This window comes from Bubalus bubalis, chromosome 22 (genome assembly GCF_019923935.1).
Source record: "Bubalus bubalis isolate 160015118507 breed Murrah chromosome 22, NDDB_SH_1, whole genome shotgun sequence".
NCBI lineage: Eukaryota > Metazoa > Chordata > Mammalia > Artiodactyla > Bovidae > Bubalus > Bubalus bubalis.
Window position 1 is genome coordinate 15,660,957 of NC_059178.1, and position 20,646 is coordinate 15,681,602.

A 20,646-nucleotide genomic window follows, 5' to 3' on the forward strand; every position below is an offset into this window, starting at 1 on the left:
CTTTGTTGACAAAGTAATGTCTCTGGTTTTTAATATGGCATCTAGGTTGGTCATAACTTTCCTTCCAAGGAGCAAGCGTCTTTTAATTTCATGGCTGCAGTCACCATCTGCAGTGATTTTGGAGCCCCTAAAAATAAAGTCTGTCACTATTTCCACTGTTTCCCTATCTATTTACCATGAAGTGATGGGACCAGATGCAGTGATCTTTGTTTTCAGAATGTTGAGTTTTAAGCCAACTTTTTCACACTCTCCTCTTTCACTTTCATCGGGAGGCTCTTTAGTTCTTCTTTGCTTTCTGCCATAAGGGTGGTATCATCTGCATATCTGAGGTTATTGATACTTATCCCAGCAATCTTGATTCCAGCTTGTGCTGCTTCCAGTCCAGTGTTTCTCATTACTTTGCATATAAATTAAATAGCAGTGTGACAATACACAGCCTTGATATACTCCTTTCCCAATTTGGAACCAGTCTGTTGTTCCATGTCCAGTTCTAATGGTTGCTTCCTGACCTGCACACAAATTTCTTAAGAGGCAGGTCAGGTGGCCTGGTGTTCCCATCTCTTCCGGAATTTTCCACAGTTTATTGTGATCCACACAGTCAAAGGCTTTGGCATAGTCAATAAAGCAGAAGTAAATGTTTTTCTGGAACTCTCTTGCTTTTTTGATGATCCAACAGATGTTGGCAATTTGATCTCTGGTTCCTCTGCCTTTTCTAAAACCAGCTTGAACATTTGGAAGTTCGCGGTTCACGTACTGTTGAAGCCTGGCTTGGAGAATTTTGAGCATTACTTTATGAAATCTGCTTAAATTCTTTTATAACATGAAAAGTAGGAGATGATTTATTTTGTATAGATAGGAGTCAATTTGTTGTGTAAAATATTTTTAAATATTCTAAAATATATTTAAAATGTCTTAAATGTATGATTATAATATTTTAAATTAAATTATAGTAAAATAATAAAAAATATTTACAAATATAATAGTTTTAAAGTATGACATATGAAGTTATATTTTAAATTATTTAAAATGCAAGTTGTTTAAAAAGAAGCCAATTAATTGGATAAATGTCTCAGTGTTTCTAAAGCAGCACAGACATAAGTTTGTCTATATAAGTTAGTGAGAATATATGTGAAATAGCTGCTCATGTTTTGGGAACGTTTGTGGGAAATGCTCAAGGACTGACTTTATTTTAAATCCTTGGTTGTGGCCTGCAGGGCCCAGCTGCAGTCCTGGGGCTCCACCCCAACCTCTGGCTCTCCAGGGCTAGCTGTAGAGAGGCCTCTGCCCCAAGTTTAGAGGCTGAGCCTGCAGATTTCTTGACTGTGGGCCCTCCTGGGATCCCACCCTCCCAGCTTCATCAGCCCCGGTGTCTTCCGACAACCTCCAGAAAGAGAGGCCGTGAGGAGAGGGTACATCTGGCCTCTGCCCTGGAGGCCCCTCTGCCTTCGTGGCCGAGTCTGACAGGGAACTACTGTGTTTTATCTTGGTGGTCACCCTCCCCTGCCCCTCCCCACCCCACCCCTGTCAGTGGATGTTCCCTGCACTGGTGTGAACTGGCAGGTGTGGCTGTAGGAGGTGAGAGGGCCCTTTCCAGGGGTCACCAACTGTCCTTGTAAGTGGGCAGACAAGAGCATCGTGACTGAATGCACTGCTTCATGACCCAGCTTTGCCACCTGCCACCTACTTGGCTCTGGGCAAGTGCGTTGACCCCCAGAGTCTGCTCTGGATGCTTGATGACTACTTATCTGGTGGGCTAGTGATACAGATTAGAAGAGGATATTATGTTTAATGAAATAAGTCAGATAAAGACTAATCCTATTTGGTGTCACTTATATGTGGAATCTAAAAAGTAATACAGGGCTTCCTAGGTGGCTCAGTGGTAAAGAATCTGCCCACCAATGCAGGAGACAGAAGAGACATGGGTTGGATCCCAGGATCGGGAAGATCCCCTGGAAGAGGAGATGGCAACCCACTCCAGTATTTTTGCCTGGAAAATCCCATGGACAGAGGAGCCTGGCAGGCTACAGTTCATGGGGTCACCAAGAACTGGACATGACTTAGTGACTAAACAATGACAAAAGTAATACAAGTGATTATGCATTCAAAATAGAAATAGAATCACAGACATGCAAAACAAACCTCTGTTTATCAAAGGGGAGAGGGGAGGGGGCAGAGATAAATTAGGAATATGGAATTAGCAGATAGAAATTACTGTATACAAAATGGATAAGAAATAAGGAGATACTGTATAACACAGGGAATTGTACCCATTATCTTGTAGTTGCCATGCTGTATACTTGAAACTAACACAATACTGCAAGTTAACTCTACTTCAATTAAAAAGGAAAAAAGTGAATACCTCCATGTAGAGTACTGGGCCCTGAACTTGGCCTGTGACAAGGGCTCAATGGTGTTGGTTGAAGTTGGTGTTGTTATTCTGCTTGAAGCTGCAGAAGGGACTGTGTTGGCCCAGGCTCCTCGACACTGACAGCGTGGCCTGGAGCACCATCTGTTCAGCCTCAGTTTTCTCAGCTGGCAAATGGGGAGAAAGGATCTCACCTAGTCACAACGTGCGCATGAATGTCAATGAGCTAATGGAAGCGGAAATTCTTTTCACAGTGGGAAAGCAGCTTGTGCTTTCTTGGCTGTGCTGTGGCTGTCATTGCTGGACACTTCCCCAGGAGGAGGAGAAGGGGGCAGGAGAGGGCAGGCTGAGCTGAAGGCCTGTAGCCTCGCTGACCGACTCCAGGGCCGCCTCCGTCAACGACTGGTCCCAGGAGGAGTGCGAATGAGGATGTATCCAGAGCATCCTCTTTCTCCTTCAAAGTCGCCATGTGGAACCAAGCCCACTTCAAAAATGTCATGATGTACTGAAACGGGTTCATGGCCTAAATGCTTATACTCCCGGGGTAGTAGGGGTGCCAACAGTAATCAGCCAACCAGTGATTAAACCAGCGGGCCTGGAGGCAGACCCCCATCAGGTCATCTGCTGGGGAGGGCTGGTTTGCTCTACACTATTACTTTGACGGGACACCACCCCTCTGCCCCCCATTCCTGCCATTGAGAACCCCAACAGGTTTTCAGGAGTTTGCCTGCTTCTCTGTATAGTAACCTCTGTCCCTGTTGGTTCCCAGGTACTTTGAATTTTATGAGGGCCCTTTTGAGTATAACTCCACAAGATGCCTGGAGCTGAGGCACGAGATCTTGGAAGTGAAGGTGCTCTCCATGTGAGTGTGGCTGGGTGGGTGGTGGGTGCTGGGCAGTGCATGGGGGGCGGGCAGGGCAGGGGCTTGGGTGGGGGCACGACCCAAGGAAATAGGACACTTGGTGGCTCATGACAGAGCAAGAATTAGGTCTGCTTCCCTGGGGCCTCTGGCATTTGGAGAGCCCTGGAGGGCTGGATGTAGGGACAACTGTTTGTGTTTTATGAAAAATGTCAAGTTTGCAAGGTCACCTCTGGTGACTGTGTTCCAGTCCCCGGCTCAATTACCAGCCTGCACAATTACCATCACGGAGCTTTCTTGTATAGAAATTGAAGAGGGCACAGGAGTGTCTGTCCTGAAATTCAGTACTTTGTGGCTTAAGCATTGCCCTCTTGCTATTGTCTTTTAAAAATTTTATATTCATTCATTTTTTAAATTATTATTTAAAGCATACAGATTTCAAGTGCTACAGTTCAGTTCAGTTCAGTTGCTCAGTTGTGTCTGACTCTGCAACCCCATGAACCACAGCACGCCAGGCCTCCCTGTCCATCACCAACTCCTGGAGTCCACCCAAACCCATGTCCATCGAGCCGATGATGCCATCCAACCATCTCATCCTCTGTTATCCCCTTCTCCTCCTGCCCTCAATCTTTCCCAACATTAGGGTCTTTTCCAACGAGTCACCTCTTTGCATGAGGTGGCCAAAGTATTGGAGTTTCAGCTTCAACATCAGTCCTTCCAATGAGCATCCAGAACTGATCTCCTTTAGGATGGACTGGTTGGGTCTCCTTGCAGTCCAAGGGACTCTCAAGAGTCTTCTCCAACACCACAGTTCAAAAGCATCAATTCTTCGGCACTCAGCTTTCTTTAGAGTCCAACTCTCACATCCATACATGACCACAGGAAAAACCATAGCTTTGACTAGACGGACCTTTGTTGACAAAGTGATGTCTCTGCTTTTTAATATGCTGTCTAGGTTGGTCATAACTTTCCTTCCAAGGAGTAAGCATCTTTGAATTTCATGGCTGCAGTCACCATCTGCAGTGATTTTGGAGCCCAGAAAAATAAAGTCAGCCACTGTTTCCACTGTTTCCCCATCTATCTGCCATGAAGTGATGGGACTGGATGCCATGATCTTCGTTTTCAGAATGTTGAGTTTTAAGCCAACTTTTTCACTCTCTTCTTTCACTTTCATCAAAAGGCTCTTTAGTTCTTCTTCACTTTCTACCATAGGGTACAAAAGGGTATAAAGTGAGAAACCCCCATCCCACAGACCTCCCCTCCCTCAGTCTCCTCCTAAGAGGCCACCCATGTATCTTCATGCATCCTTCCAGAAAGTCCGCACAAACCAGCACCCAGATAGCAAAAGAACCGTGCCTGCCCCTCCCCACCCCAGTGCATCACAACCTGTGCGAAGGAAGACACATTACATACTAGACACTCACTCACAGGACTGCCAGGAATTGAGAGGAATCTGTGCCCTGTTAATCATGACAGGATGCATGTTGACTTGAAAACCATTACTGTTGACCCTTGAACAACGTGGGTTTGAACTGCATGGATCCACTTACATGCAGATGTTTGGCAAGAGTAAGCTCTGCAGTGCTACTCGGTCTGAGGTTGGTTGAATCTGCGGATGCAGAGGAACTGTGGACCTAGAGGGCTGCCCAACAGCCCTGTGCTGTTCAAGGGGCAACTGTACACTCAGATGTGGAAGAAATCGGAGCCGGGCAGTGCTGGGCGCTAATGTGGACTCAAGGGACCCTAACAGGATCTGGCACCACCATCAGGCCCATAGGCAGGAGCCACTGCTCCTTTAGCCATTTGACATGATCACGTGATCATGCAGGTCATTGAAAGAGCATGGGCCTTGGGGTCAGGCAGACATGGGGTCTAAAGCCGACTTGGGCCTTAGCAGCTCTGCATGTTTATACAAATCACTCAACCTCTCTGAGTCTTTCCTTTCCTATAAAAATGGAGCCACTATTAACCTTCTTTTAGGTTGCAGTAAAGACTAGCTGAAATAACATATGTGAAAATATTGTGGTGGCCAAAGAGTTCATTCCGGGTTTTCCATATGATGTCACAGACACAGCCCAGGAGTGCATGTCACAGCAGCACACGTAGTAGGTGCTCAATAAATGTCGATGTTCCCCCCACCCCAACCCCTTTCCTTTCTGGAATCAGCAGCAGCAGCAGCAGCAGCAGCTTTGCTGACATTCACAGACTCCATCAGCTTAGTCGTACAGGAAAGTTCTGGGGATAAGGCCAGGTGTCCAGCTGGGATCAGCGGTATTGTTCATGGTCCATGTTCTGACTGAGGGTCTGGTGTTAAGGCCAGATGTCCAGCTGGGATCAGCGGTATTGTTCATGGTCCCTGTTCTGACTGAGGGTCTGGGGGTAAGGCCAGGTGTCCACCTGGGATCAGCTTCATTGTTCACGGCCCCTGTTCTGACAAGGGGTCGGGGTTAAGGCCAGGTATCCAGATGGGATCAATGACGTTGTTCACGGCCCCTGTTCTGACTGAGGGTCTGGGGGTAAGGCCAGGTGTCCACCTGGGATCAGCTTCATTGTTCACGATCCCTGTTCTGACCAAGGGTCTGAAGCTTCCAGAGGAAGCTGAGGAAGTGCTCCCTCTCTGTCCATCCCACCCAGCCTTGCCACCACACCGTGGAGGGGGCAAGGAGTTAACTGGGCCAAGAGGATTCCAGATGATGAGGATGGTGCATGCAGAGGCCTGGGCCAGGAAGGGCCCGCTGTGTCCCAGGCTCAGAGACCGGCCCAAGGGGACACTGGAGCCAGGTTGCTGGAGGGCAGGCAGGGCTGGAGCTTGTGAGTCCTGCAGTGCAGGCCAGGATCTAGATTTTATCTCTGTCTGAGGGCCATGGGGCCCTTGGGAAGGTGGGAGGAGTAGGATGTGGTTGGCGTTGGATACGCTCTGCCGAGGAGCTGTGACTCAGTGACAAAGATGGCTGCCCGGGCCCCTGTCAGGAGCCAAAGGTGTAAGCAGAGAGCCTGATCCTTTTTCAGAACTCCAAGATCTTAGGCCCTTAAATGTCTCCCCCTGGAAAGCCTGGGCACTGAGAGCATAACCAAGAGTTCACAAAGGGTGAATAATTAATTTTTAAAATTATAAGATGGAGACAGTTTCTTCATGGCTACCTCAGGATCCAGACAGGAAGCCTGAGAGGCCCTGTAAATGGGCCACCCTTCTGTTAGAGCTCACATCTCTACCCCATATATTTCCTGTGTGTTTGCCTGAGTCCTTGTATTGGTTTGCTGAGGCTGCCACCACACAGTACCCCCGACCAGGGGGCTTAGACCACAGAACTTAACTTTCTCATGGCTCTGGAGGCTGCAGGTCTGAGATCAAGGCACCAGCAGGTTAGCTTCTCCTGCAGCCTCTCTCCTTGGCTGAAACGTGGCCGTCTTCTCTCTTTTGCAGGGTCTTCCCTCTGTACCCATGTCCTAATTTCCTCTTATTGTAAGGACATCACTCGTAATGGTGTAGGGCCCACCCTGGTGATGTCATTTTAGCTTAACCACCTTTTTAAAGACCTTATCTCCAAATGGAGTCACATTCTGAGATCTTGGGGTTTGGGGCTTCAGCATAGGAATTTCAAAGAAGCTATAACACAGTCCATAATAGTCCTATCAGAGGGATCATGTTAGAAGTTCCCTGGGCCCTTAAGGGGATTCCCTCACATCTTAGTCTGTAAAGAATCTACCTGCAATGCAAGAGACCCGGGTTCGATCCCTGGGTCAGGAAGATGCCCTGGAGAAGGAAATGGCAACCCAGTCCACTATTCTCGCCTGGAGAATCCCATGGACAGAGGAGCCTGGCAGGACTCATGGGGTCGTGAGAGTTGGCCATGAGTTAGCGGCTAAACCACCATCACCACCGGGCTCTTTGTTTCAAGCCTAAATCTCAAACATTGTGGGGTGTAATGGAACCTCATCCTGTCCCCCACCATCTGTGCCCACCCTCTGTCCCTTGTCAGGAACTCGTGTTAGTGGTCATGGAGCCTCTGTGTGTCTGGCTCTGTGTGTCTCTGCCTTTGGGGTACCCTCTCTGGTCTCCTGAGCTGAGCGGCTGTCCCAGCTTGTGACCTCTGGGCCTTGTCCCTCCTGTCTCTTTCATGTCAGTTGCCCTCCATGTGGTCCCCTGGCCCTGGAGTCTGGGCCCTTGTGGTGGGGGAAACAGGCTGTTTTTCAGGGAGCAACAAGCCCAGTGACTCCTTTTCGGAGTCCTCAAGCTGAGCTCAGTGAGCTCCCCCAGAGCTGAAATCAGAAAAGCCAGAGACTGGCCTCTGATCTTAGTGGTTCTGATGCCACCTGGGCACCTGTGGGCTTCACTGTTGTCCAGCCCAGAGGCAAGAGCAGTGCTCACAGTGGAGACCCTGAGTCATCAGGAAAAGGTTAAATCTCCATCTGCGAATGGAAGGGGCTGGACAGATGTGCCTAGAGGCCCTTCCGGTACATGCATGTCAGCTGGCATTCCATCTGAGGAGACAGGGCAGTGTGTGATTCATCTGGGAATGATTCTGATACAAAATTGCTCCAATCAGTGGTAAAAATCAGTCAACTGAAAAACTCCCACATGGTAAGGGCCTCATTCCCTGACAATGTCAGATACAATGAGGAATGACTCTATGATGATTTGTTGCAAAATCACATTGTCCCTGATACTTGTAAAAATTATTTATGCTTTATTTTAGCCATTCTAGGGGCCTCTTTAGTTTTAAACCAATTGCTGCCTGCGCTCACACACAGATAGCACCATGCATGCCTGGGACCTCACCCTGGGTCTCTCCTGTCACCCTTTCCCCATCTTTCTGGCCTGGGGAACCCTGACAGAGCCTGACAGAGACCAGGAGAGAGGCTGGGAGCAGGGCCAGCAGCTCTCTGGGCTGGGACATTCCTTTGCGCCCATGCTTCTCTGAGTCTTGTTGCCTGACCCTGCCCAGGCTCTGGACGTGTCTGTTAGATGAATGAGTAGGTGGATGAGACCGAGGTGGGAGCAGACGAGGCCATGGAGGAAAAGGGGAAGAAAGAAGGAGGAGGACGAGGGGATGATCATCATCTTCTGCACACGGCTGGAAAAATCAAGTAGCCACAAAAGTTTATAGTAATAAAAAGTGACGGTTTCTGCCCATACCCTCTCCCCCAGCCCTGCTCCTTATGACTTTTGGCTGTTTCTTCTGGGAGTCACCTCGTACCTCTCAGTCCTGTGCATGCCCCGGTTGCCACGTTTAGTGTCCACTGACGTCCTGCTCTGGTGGGTGAGGATTCCACTCCCTGACCCAGCCCAAACACTCCCTCCACCCCACTTTTCCCAGCTGAGGGGTCCTGCTATTTTAAGTTCTTCTATCTATAGGTTGCCTAGATAACCTATTTCTTGTTCTACCAAATACTGGCAGTATCTGTTGGTTCTGTACTTTGTTAAGAGGAGGGTATCTGGCTTTAGTCATCCATGAGTTTACCTTGAGAATGTCAAGGCTGATGACATTTACATTCTATTTGTAACTATAGCAAGCCTTTCTTGGGTTTTCTCTATGGGCTGACTCTAAAATTTGAAGATCAGAAAACAGTGATTCCTATTGCCTTTCTTGTACATTTCCACCCCCTCCCCCCCCTTTTTTATGGAACTTCTAGTCATCTTTTTCCTTTTGAACACTTTGTCTCTATCATGCCGTATTTTTTTTTCCCCTGCCTCTTCATCAGCTAGGCATTCCCCCAAGGGTTTCCCTTCATCCTCTTTATCCATCCTGGACAGGCTGCTCTCTGGGTATGTCACACACGGTTGTCACTTCCCTTCTCTGCCCCATAGATTGGATTCACCCATAGCTGCTTCTTTCTTGGTTTACACCTTCATTTGCTGCTGCCCATGTTCAGGTTAATTCCCCCAAAGTGGTGGGTAATGGTTGAGTCCTTCTGTGTACAAATGATGTAATTCACTTATTTGTTGATTTGGTGGCGTTGGCATTTTAGGTGAAGATTATTCACCCCCAGAATGCTGAAGACCTTCTCCATCATCTTTATTATATGTTACAAGTATACAATATAGTGTATTGTATTTAAATTTTAAAAATTATATACCATTTCTAGTTATTATACAGGATTGTCTTTATTCCCTTTCTTTGTAGAAATGTCTTTTCAAGTCCTTTGCCCAATTGAAAATTGGGTCTTTGGTTTTTTGTTATTGCTTTGTAGGAGTTCCTATGTATTCTGGATATTAACCCCTTATCAGATATGTGGTTTGCAAATATTTCCTCCTGTTCAGTAGGTTGTCTTTTTACTCTGTTGAGCACACGGTACTCTTTTTTCCTTTGGATGTGACCTGTTTCCTTCTGTCTGAGTCTTTACAGGTCATGATGGTTCTGGAATATCAGAACCTGGGCCTCAGGATACACACTCACGGAGACCTGTTACTCCAGAGCCCGCTCCAAACTCTTGAACTTTCTCTTGGGTTTCTTTATATTTCCTCCTCCAGTTTTCTTCCCGTCTTCTTTCTGGTACCTCTAAGAGTTGTATACCTCTGGATTGCTCCTTGAATAGCTTCTCATCTCATCTTTCCTCTCTTTGCCTTTTGCTTCTATGTTCTGAGAAAATTCCTTGACTTCACCTTCCAACTTTTCTAATGACCTTTTTTCCCCCACAAGAACTCTGTTTTTTAGATTGTTCTCAGGACAATCTAGTCTTTTTTTATTCCTCTTCTGGAAAATAGTCATGTCTTGGGAGAAAGGGGTTAAGTGCCTGGGATTAACCTTTCATCTTTAAGGTAAAGGTGATCTCTGCATTTGTAAAGCAATTTATAAAATATTTTATACATATTATCTCATTTGATCTTTCTGACAAAGATCTCATTTGATCTTTGAGATCTGCAGGGCAGAGGTTATTATATCTGTATTACAGATAAAGCAGCTGAGTCTCAGAGAGTAATTGACTTGTCTGAGGTCATATTGACAATTGGGAATGAAACCAGGATTCCAGGCTATGTGTCCAGGCCCAGATCTTGGTCTAGTGTGTGACAAGGCCTTTGGTGGTACAGAGAATGGGGTCTGGACACTGGTAAGAGTTGAACGTGGGACCCCAGCCTGCAGTGTTGCCAGGGTTGTGTTTTTCAGGAGGTGGTTGAGGCATTGGCCAAGCAGGATGCTATGCTGGGGACCTGTGGGTAACAGGGAGCAAGGGAGGGTGGCAGTGTGAGTGAGGGTGCCACTGTGTAATGGTCCCTCTCCTTTGATGTCACACAAGCTCAAGAGGCAACAGCTGCTGTGGGAGGTTTGGGAAAGCTGGAAGGAAGACGTCCAGATGAGATGAAGAGATCCTTCTGGCTAAAGCTGCAGGGCAGGTTCTGCCCCAGGGCCTTTGCACTCACTTTTCTCTATTTAGAATACTCCTTTCCTAGATATTTGTGTGGCTCACTCCTGCATAATTTCAGTTCTTTGTGCATGGTTCTCCTCTTCAGGGAAGCCTTCCTGGATCAACTCATCTGAAGCACTCACTTTTCTATCCCAGCTTCATTTTTCTTTTTGAAAAATTTTTTTCTTTTTTTGATTGAAGTATGGTTGGTGTACAATGTTATATGTTACAAGTATACAATATAGTGTATTGTATTTAAATTTTAAAAATTATGCACCATTTCTAGTTATTATACAGCATTGTCTTTATTCCCTGTGTTGAACAATATATTATCCTTGTAGCCTCTTACTTCATTTGTCTTTGTAGCACTCAGCACTCCCCAACATGGCATTATATATCCGGGTTTGTTTGTTTTTTTGGTTGTGATAAGAATACTTAACACGAGACCTACCCTCTTAACAAAATTTAAGTGTGCAGCCCAGCATTGTCAACTGTAGGCACTAAGTTTTACAGCAAATCTCTAGAACTTATTTATCTTACATAACTGAAACTTTATAACAAAACTTCATTACTCCTTCCTGGAGCCCCTGGCACCTATCATTCTGCTCTGTTTCTGTAAGAGTGACTTTTAGTTGTCTCATGCAGGTAGAATCATGCAGTATTTGTCCTTCGGCGACTAGCTTTTTCACTGAGGAGAGTGTCCTCCAGATTCATCCAGGGTGTCACATATGGCAGGATTTTCTTCTTTTTTAAGGCTTCATAATATTTCATTGTATGTATAGAATGCCTTTTCTTCATCCATTCATGTATCAGTGAGCATTTGGATTGTTTCCATGTCCTGTTTATTCTGAATGATGCTGCGATGCACATAGGGGTGTAAGCATTTCTTTAAAATTCTGATTTCAGTTCTTTTGGATATATACCCAGAAGTGGGATTGCTGACTATATTGTATTTCTATTATTAATTTTTTGAGGAATCTCCATACTCTTTCCCCTAATAGCCATACCATTTTACATTCCAACAGTATAGGAGGGTTCCCTTTTCCCTATATTCTTGCCAATACTTGTCATCTTTTTTTTTTTTTAATAATAGCCATTCTAATAAGTATGATGTGATATTGAACTGTGGTTTTGCTATGCATTTGCATGATGATTATTGGTATTGACCATCAGTATGTCTTCTTTGTATAAATGTCTTTTCAAGTCCTTTGCCCAGTTGAAAATCAGTCTTTGGTTTTTTGCTATTGCTTTGTAGGAGTTCCTATGTATTTTGGATATTAACCCCTTATCAGATATGTGGTTTGCAAATATTTTCTCCTGTTCAGTAGATTGTCTTTTTACTCTGTTGATTATTTCCTTTGCTGTGCAGAGCTTTCTAGTTTGATGGAGTCCCACTTGTCTATTTTTGCTTTTATTGTTTGTGCTTTTGGTGTAGTATCCCACATATCTGCTTCTCATGTGTAAGGTCTATGCAGGCAGGGAGTTGCTTTGTTCACCACAGTATCTCTAGATCCTGCCATATTGAGGAATTAAATAACATTTATAGATTTTATTTGAACTCAGACTTATTGATTCATTCATTAATTTATTGAAGTATTCAACAAATATTCACTGCTCATCTGCTATGAGCCTTAGCACTGGAGACTCAGTCAGGCCTGTTGCCTTGGCCTGGTATTTACTATTTAGTGGGAATGGTCAGGCAGAAGTAATGACAAGTTATAGGTTTTACACAAAGGGGAGTGCAGGGGGCTGTGACTGAGCATCATCACGACAGCTCAGTTTAACAGAAGGTTGTCCAGACAAAAGTTTTCGCCTCTCTTCCTCTCTGTCACTGGAAATTGTGATCTGCCCTTGGGAAAAGAAAAAGAGGGGGGCACTGTGCCCTTGCAATCAGCCCTACTGTGTGCTGAGCGCAGTGTGGGGTGATCTACAGACCTTAAGAAAGTGGTCTCACACCCTCTATAGACAGATGTTCCTTGCAGAATTGTGCAGGCCTGTGTAGCAGGCATTTGAGGAAGGATGTTTTGAAATGTACCCAGATTCATTTTGATCACATGTAGTAAGACACATGGACACACAAGACTATCATAAAGGAGCATGTTCTTGTGCTCACAGATCCCTAGAGACAGGAGGCATGGCATGCCACTCAGGGATGCATGGGGAAGCAGAAGACTGGTCAGGAAGCAGGAGGGGCAAGGGGAAAGCATGGGTGAGACCCTTTATTGTGGTTTTCTTGGGAAGGAATGGACAAGGTGGGATGAAAAGGTTTAGGATTGGCTAGTTTGCATGATTTCAGTGAGCTCAGTGCATAGGGACTGCCCCTGGTTGTTTGATCCCTAGCTCTGGGCTGATGAGGGCAGGGGGCTAGCGGCTCCATTCATAAAGGAGGTGGTTGAGGGTGTGGACTCTGGATTGGTTGGTGTGTGCATGGAAGGCAGGCTTGCTGGAGGGTGGTTTGCTATCTCCAGGAGTTCACCAGGCTCCAGATGCCAGAGAATCAGGGTTTTGCAAATTAGAAAATACAGTGAATATGAAGGACTAGCCCAGGACTTGGCATAAGGGGGGGCAGGAAGGGAGCGTGTTCGGGGATGGTGACACTGTGTCCAGCCTGGCCCTTTCATGCACTCTCTGTCCTCTACTCCCAAGGGTGAAGCAGTCGGAGCTGTTCGACAGGTGGAAGAGCCTCCAGATGTGCAAATGGGCGATGAACATCTCTGAAGCCAACCAGTTCAAGTATCTATGACTCGTCTGTCCTCCCCAGCCCTTCCGCGCGTGTGGTTCTCCTGGCCACCTCTTCAGATCTCCCTTGTTCGGCTAGGCCAGCCCCCAGGGGCATTTTCCCCAGCACTGGCCCTGATTGGGCTTTGGAACCTGGGAGTGGGGAGGTTCTGACTCAGAATACAGGCTGAGGCTGGCATCTTGCAGGGCACTGTCCCCCGTGTTCCTGCCCTTAGTCCTGGCAGCACCGGTACGTGGTTGGTGCTGTCGTCTCCAGTACAGACCCTGACCACGAGGTGAGATGCGCGAGGTCTCCAGCTGGCCTGTGCATTAAGACTCCTTACGCATCTTCCATGGCTTCATTCCACTCCCCATCCTGCCCATGGGGCAGCTGCTCAAACTCAGAAGCACTCTCCCTCTCAGAGCACTTGGGCTCCTACAGCCTAGACCAGCCATTGGAGCACGGCTATACCTTATTCTTGAGCTGCTCTCTAACTGAAATTGACAGATGGTAAGCTCCCAGGAGAAAAGAGCTGTATCTTAGTGTTCTCCTGTCTTTGAGAGCTAAGAAGCTAATAGATGTCCAGTCTCTGTGATTAGTGGTGAGCTGTAGGGTCTGCTCCACTCTAAAATTCTGGGGGTTTCTGGTATGCTTTTAGTGCAAGAAGACTTTATTGAATGGAATTGATAGGATCCTGGGAACGTGTGTATAAACTGGATTTCAGCAACTCGGGTCATAGTTTGAATGTGCTGAGGAGCCATCTGCATGAAGGAATCCTACATGGGAAGCTGTGAAAAGCAAACAACACTGAGTGTTTTGTATTTTCTGTATGTCATTTCTTTCGGTTTGTTGCAGCTCTGGGCCAAGTCTAAAGGCAGCATTGAGTGGCATGTTTTAGAAATGTGCTGCAGGTACCAGCAGCCCCTAACCAGAGGCCTCCCTGAGACTGCAGGAGCCCAGCTGAGGCTCAACAGTCGTTTGCAGAGACCCACAAATGATAGATGTAGAATGCAGGGAAAAGGTCCAAGATCTGTGATGCCAATGCAACCCCAATTGCACCTTTAGAATGAAGCCTTATTGCAGGTGGTGTGTGATGGGGAGGCCCAGGCACACCGAGGGCACACTGGTGAGCACTGGACGGGGTCAGTGAAGTCCTGAGATGCCAGAGGATGTTGTCCAGGCTGAGAGCAGCACGGAAACATCATTAGTGGGAGTCACACATCTAAGGAAATAACGAAGCCACCGGGAGATGACGTGGCAAGAGGAAAACTGGGATACCATGGGAGCCTTTGGCAGGGACTAGCCAGCACTGTTTGGGGGGAGGCTCTGAGAGCTGAGCCCCTTCTGGCAGGGGGGTGTGATTCCAGGTGTGGGAGAGAGAAGTGACATCAGGTCTTGCCATGCTCTAAATGGGAAAAGCTTCGAGGCCAGGTGGTCTTCCCCATTTGCTCTTATTACAGCCTCACTGATGGTGAGATTCTAAACTGAGGTGTAAGAACCTGGTGCAGTGGGGTGGGGTGGGGCAATGTGCTGGAACACAGGTATGAGCATTCCAGTTCTAGGAAAGGAATCCTGTAACAGAGGCCCTCCCCTCCCCTACTGCTTGCAAATGGACACACTTGCATCCTGGTTTATATATCAGTCACTCGTGAGCTTGGTTAATATGAGTCAGTCTCCCTCATTGGGATTCTTACCAGTGGGCTGACAAGATGGACCAGCCAGATGCTGCTTTGAAATACTGACTGCTGGCTCCTGCCTCACCAGGCCTCTGGCCTTCTTTCTGGAAAGCCTCAGTCACAACCCTCCCCAGGAAAGATTACTCCCGATGGCCAGCAGCCAACTGAGCTCCCCTGTGAAGTCTCTGCAAGAGAGAGAGTCACAAAAAATAATGTGTATACCCTTCTTGGGCTTTGGAAGCTTGGAGTCATAGGATTACAGAGGGTCAGAAGAGCCAGCCCTGCATCCTACAGATGAGGAAACTGAGGCCCAGAGAGGGGAGCAGACCTACCCCGAGCCCCACAGCTGGTGAAGGCAGAGCAGAAACTAGAAGCCAGGCCTCTCGATGCCAGGTTGGCACTCAGGTTTCCATCCCAGACCTTCAGCATGGACTTTCCAGAAAGCTTGTCCTCACCTTTGGTTAGTAGTCAACATCCGGGCTCCATGGAGACGGTGTTCCATTCCACCCAGGGCCGCCAGGAGGCTGGGTATAACTGTGCCCAGAGCCAGTGTTGTGGGGAGGAAGTGTGTCATGGCCCACTGCTGCTGTTCTTGGAGAAAGTGGATCTGCGTGCTCTCATAGCCCCCAAAGTGAGACAGGGACAGTTGGCATCCTTTGTCAAATCCAGCCCCTCTGTAGCCAGGGTGGGACTCGGGTCCCCAGAATAGGGGAGCAGGCCGTGTCTAGGATCTGACCCCATCACCAAGCCTTGCAGGCACACTTGGGAGAATGCAGTGCCAGGCGGAACACCAGCTGCAGAGAAGAGAAAACCAGGCTTCTCCCGCCTGGCTGGCTCCCAAGCCTGCCTCATCAGCCCTACACTCCCTCGGAGGCTATTTTTTAAGCCTGCTTGTGTTGTCTGAGCTTTAACCCCTTCTGTAGCTCATGTTTGAGTGTCTTTGTCAGTGAAAACCAGAGGGATTTTTTTTTTTTTTTAAATCATGAACTCCCAAAACCTTTTGAAAGCCAGGTTCCACTTTCTGCAAGAAGTCACCCAGTATCAACCCACCATCCAATTTCTGACCCCTCACTATTCCTGAGACAGTTTCTAAGTCACTGAAATGGCTCATTTCTGTTGACCACGTGTGTGTTGCTTTTTGACCATCAGGCGGGGTTAGCCTCGCCTAGAGTTAGTTATGGGGGCCAAGAACCAAGGAAGAGCTCCCATCCCTGGGTTTTCCCTTAGAGCTGGGTAACAAAGTGTTTCTGGGAAGTAGTAGAAGCCTTGGTGGCTCTTGTGAAAGCTGACATGGGAACGCTTCGCCCAGGGTTGGCAGAACCTGGTTGTTGATACCCATGTGTCTGACATTATGCAGAATCCTGACAGGCAGGGTCCTGGCCACCCAGGGACTTTCATTCAAGTGAAGAGGGAGTTGACAGAGGATAAAGCAAGTGGTACCCAGTCTGTGCTCTGGGACTTTGGAGGGCAGTGTGGCCAATGGGGACAGGGCAGCCGGGAGCTTACGGAGGGAGTCCTGGCTGGACCCTGAAAGGCTCAGGCATTGGGAGGGGTCCTGAAGACAGGGGACACATGAGCATGGGTGAGAAGGGGTGGGTAGGAAAGGATGGTGCTCCCCGGCCTCCCTGAGGGGCCTCGGTTCTGAGACCCCTCTGCTCTCTGGCCCGTGTCACTGTTCTCTTCCTGTCCGTCTCCTCCCGGCAGGTCCACCCTGTCCAGGTGCTGCGATGCCCCCTCTTTCCTCTTCACCACCCAGAAGAACACGCCCCTGGGGACGAAGCTCAAGTACGAGGTGGACACTAGCGGCATCTACCACATCAACCAGGAGATCTTCCGCATGTTTCCCAAGGTGCTGCTTCGGGCAGGGTAGTCTGGGTGGGCATGGAGCAGCTGACCCCGTGGGGCCTTCTGTGGCCGTGCCCGTGTGGCATGGCAATCACTCTGCTGTTCCCCTGTACTCAGTGGTCCTGGGCTTGGCTGGCCTTTCTCTTAGGCTCAGTAGACTGTCCTCTGGAGTTCCTGGATGTCCTGAGTACACTGAATGCCAAATAACACTGGCTGTTATTTGAATGACTTTTGGCAAGAAAGTGGTTGTAAAGTGTTGATTATTGCCTTGCTTGCAAAGAACATCCTGAAGCTATCTGGGTGGAAGATTAAGCATCTGCTCCCCACCTGGGGGAGGCACAAGAGCAAAAACATACATGCAAAGGTTGTGTGCGCAAGAAATCACAACCATACAAAGCAAGGCACTGCAAGGTTGACCTCGTAGTGGCTGACCTTGGGCAGTCCTTTTGTCTTGCCAGGCTTCACTCTCCCTGTCTGTAACAGTGGAGTTTGGACTTGATATAGTTTTGGCTTCTTGGAACAGAAAACCTAAAATATCAGACACTTAAACAGGAGAGACATTTATTATTATTTTTTCCTTTACACACAAGAAGCCTGGAGGGAGACTGTTCATTCAGGCCTGGTGCATTTCTCCCACCCTGGCCAGGGGGACCACAGAATGAGGGACCCATATGAGCCAAGGGCTCAGACCACAGAACCCAGGCACAGGCATTCACTTCTGGCCTGATCGTTGCACCAGACTCTTGGAGAAGGTCCTCTGTGCTGTATGTTCAGCTCTTTTGATGGTTACCTCCTGAAGGGGATGGTTCCATGCATGTTTGCAGGCACTTCCTGGAGCACTCTGGCCCAGGGCAGGGCGTAGTGGGTCCAGTTTGTAGACCTGCTGGCGTGGCTGGGGGTTAGGGGGTATGTTCAGGTCTTGCTGGATGAAATGTGAAGGACTGGGCTGCCTTGCTGCTGGGACAGCTAATGAAAGAAAGCCCGGGGTTCCCTGCATTCTTGCTGTGCACACCAGAGTGCACTGGTATGACTGGGCCTGGGGGTGGATAGGGCAGTGCTGGGGGAGGAGCTGGGGCTGGAGAGGTGTCAAACACCCCCTCCCACTGCAGTGCTGGAGGATGATGGGACGCGAGCCGTCTTTACGAGGTGGGTCTTGCAAGGCCGGGAACGTGAGGCTGGTGACAGCAGGTGAACATGCAGGTAATGCCAGTGGCTGACACACAGCTCGGTTACGACATATGGATGCAAGAGGGCCATGGGGAAGGGCTGGAAGGTGAGCAGCGGTGGCCAAATGTGCGGGCCATATGGTCTCTGTCACAGCCACTCACCTTTATCATTCTAGCGTGAAGCAGCCACAGACAGGAGTAAGCACAGGACTGTGGCTGGGTCCCAATGACATCTGATTCCTGTCAGACACTGAAATTTGAATTTTATACGTTTTAGACATCACAAAATATTCCTTTGATTTTTTTCCCATCCTTAAAAAGTATAAAATCCATTCCTAGCCCACTGGCTGTGCAGACACAGGTGGTGAGTCAGGTGTGGCCTGCAGGCTGTAATTTACCACCCCCTGGACGAGCATGTGACGTAGATGTATTATCTGAACTTCCTCTAAGGTGAGTATTTCTTTGAGTTCAAAAAATATGCAGCTTCTCAGGCTCCTACCCTGACCCTGAAGATTCTGATTCCGTGGTTCTGGGATGGAGCCAAGGATGTATACTTCCAGAAAGTACGCAGGTGGTTTCTGATTTTCAGAAGTGTGGGAAACACTGACATAAAACACAGAACACTTTTGGTCATTTCTCCAAAGATGGTTTTGTTTTATTCTCTCTCTGGGAAAAGTCAAACACTGCAGTTTCCCGCACTGGCCGTGAGATGTCCTTGTTTCCTCTGTCCTAGTCCTGGGAGCCTGTCCCTGCAGGGAAAATGTGCCAAGAAGGACAGTCTCTCACAGACGGGTACAGTGCCTCCTTTAGAGTTAGCCTAACTCTTGGTGATCCTATTGTATTTTCAATCCCACTGAAAATCGTGGGATCTTCCATGATGCCTGTCTGGCAGCTGGTCTCAGTGGAAGCCCCAGGTGCTGACCGGGGCTGCTCTCACGCGGGGCTGGCCAGCTGGGGTGATCTAGGAGGAAAGCCACCCAGCAGTCTCCAGTGTCAGGGACATCCCATAATAAGCACCTGATGCCCTCACCCTTGGGCTAGGTACTGGGTAAGCTTTTCATCCACACCAGTGGGGCAGGGAGGTGGGGACATTTGCCAATGTCTGGAGATGCTTTTGGCTTCCCTAGAGATCCTGGTTTGATTCCTGGGTTGGGAAGATATGCTGGAGAAGGGATAGGCTACCCACTCCAGTATTCTTGGGCTTCCCTGGTTGCTCAGCTGGTAAAGAATCCACCTGCCATGGGGGAGACCTGGGTTCAGCCAGATTCATTTGGTCATCCTGACTGGGTGTAGGAGGCCAGAGATGCTGCTAGGCTTCCTGCGGTGCGCAGTCAGCCCCCACAGCAAGGAATGAAAGTGAACGTGAGAGTCGCTCGCTCTGGTTCAAAATATCAGTACTGCCGAGCTGAGCAATTCTGCTTTATGTCATCTCACTGAATCGCAGGAAATATACATTACTATCTGGATTTTTTTAATTACAAAATTTAATTCATGACAAATTTTACGAAAATTACAAAACCAAGTCACTGAGAGTTCAAAAAAACTTGCCCATGGTTCCCTCAACTCACTGTGGTGCAAAACCAGGATTGAGTTGGGTCCCTTAACTGCGGTGCCCAATCCTAGTTTGCCCCAGCCATTCCCAGTTTGACTGAGTCTAAGTCCTGCATCCCAAGCAAAGTGCCCCAGTCCTGGGCCACCTGGGATGGTTGGTCACCCCTTGACTCCAGGTCTACACTCCTTCCCTGAGCCTGCCTGGTCCCACCTGCCTCGGGTTGCCTTGAGGCCTAGCCTGGGGACATGGCAGAACTAGGTCTTTTAATCAGGCTAGTATTTGCTTTTTCCTGCCTTCCCCTGAAAGGCAGGCCCAGGGAGCCTCTGTGGGCAGCTAGTGCCCAAACACAGGCAGCCCTGCCAGCTGAGGTGTGATCAGGTCAGAGTGCTGTGGGATGCTCCTTCCCAGTGCCCCCACGGGTGCATCATCACCAGGGTAGGTCCTGGGTTCCCCTGCGCTCAACACGCTTTCTCTGCAGAGATCCCAGGGTCGCTGGCTCTCACTGCTCCCCTGAAGTGGCTTTGCTTGCTCACCTCCAGTCTCTTGTCCCTGTTGCTGCCAAGTCCTGGCATCCGTACTGGTCTATAAGACCTCTTTGTCCTAGTTCTTTGCCCTCCCCATGGAGCTGAAAGACTTCAGGGACAGATTTAGGGCCCTGGTTAACCACTGGGGCACCAGAAAGGGTGGGCATGGAGGAGGAGTCTGTGTTAACCACTGGCAAGAATACTGGAGTGGGCTGCCATGCCCTTTTCCAGGGGATCTTCCCGATCCAGGGATCAAACCTGGGTCTTCTGCACTGCAGGCAGATTCTTTACGATCTGAGCCACCAGGGAAGCATAAAATATATGGACTAGAAGTCAAGGAAGCTGAGTTTCCAGATACTGGGGAAAGCAAAGGCAAACAGGGTAGACACAACTGAATGCTCTTATTCGAAACGGGATTTCCAGGGCTTATTGAAAAAGGTTGTGGAGATCTAGCTTCCGGTTCCAGCTCATTCGTAATTGCGTGTGGAACTGAGAAGGAAGCTTTTAATCTCTTTTCATCTGCAAAGTGGAACAGCCACTTCTCTCCCATGTTCCCTACAAAGCTGTCTCGTGGGACCATGGGTGTGGAGGTGGAT

General features: G+C 48.4%; 1 protein-coding gene across 2 annotated transcripts in view; it reads left to right on the forward strand.

Annotated features, from left to right (window-relative positions):
* Nucleotides 1-20,646, forward strand: part of ST8SIA5 (ST8 alpha-N-acetyl-neuraminide alpha-2,8-sialyltransferase 5) — a 73,187-nt gene that overhangs the window by 45,372 nt on the left and 7,169 nt on the right. For both annotated transcript variants that reach the window (XM_006075276.4, XM_025273121.3), the window contains 3 exons: nucleotides 3,135-3,227; nucleotides 13,215-13,301; nucleotides 16,668-16,812. In XM_006075276.4, coding sequence (XP_006075338.4) covers nucleotides 3,135-3,227; nucleotides 13,215-13,301; nucleotides 16,668-16,812 — 325 coding nt within the window. The remainder of the gene's footprint in view (nucleotides 1-3,134; nucleotides 3,228-13,214; nucleotides 13,302-16,667; nucleotides 16,813-20,646) is intronic.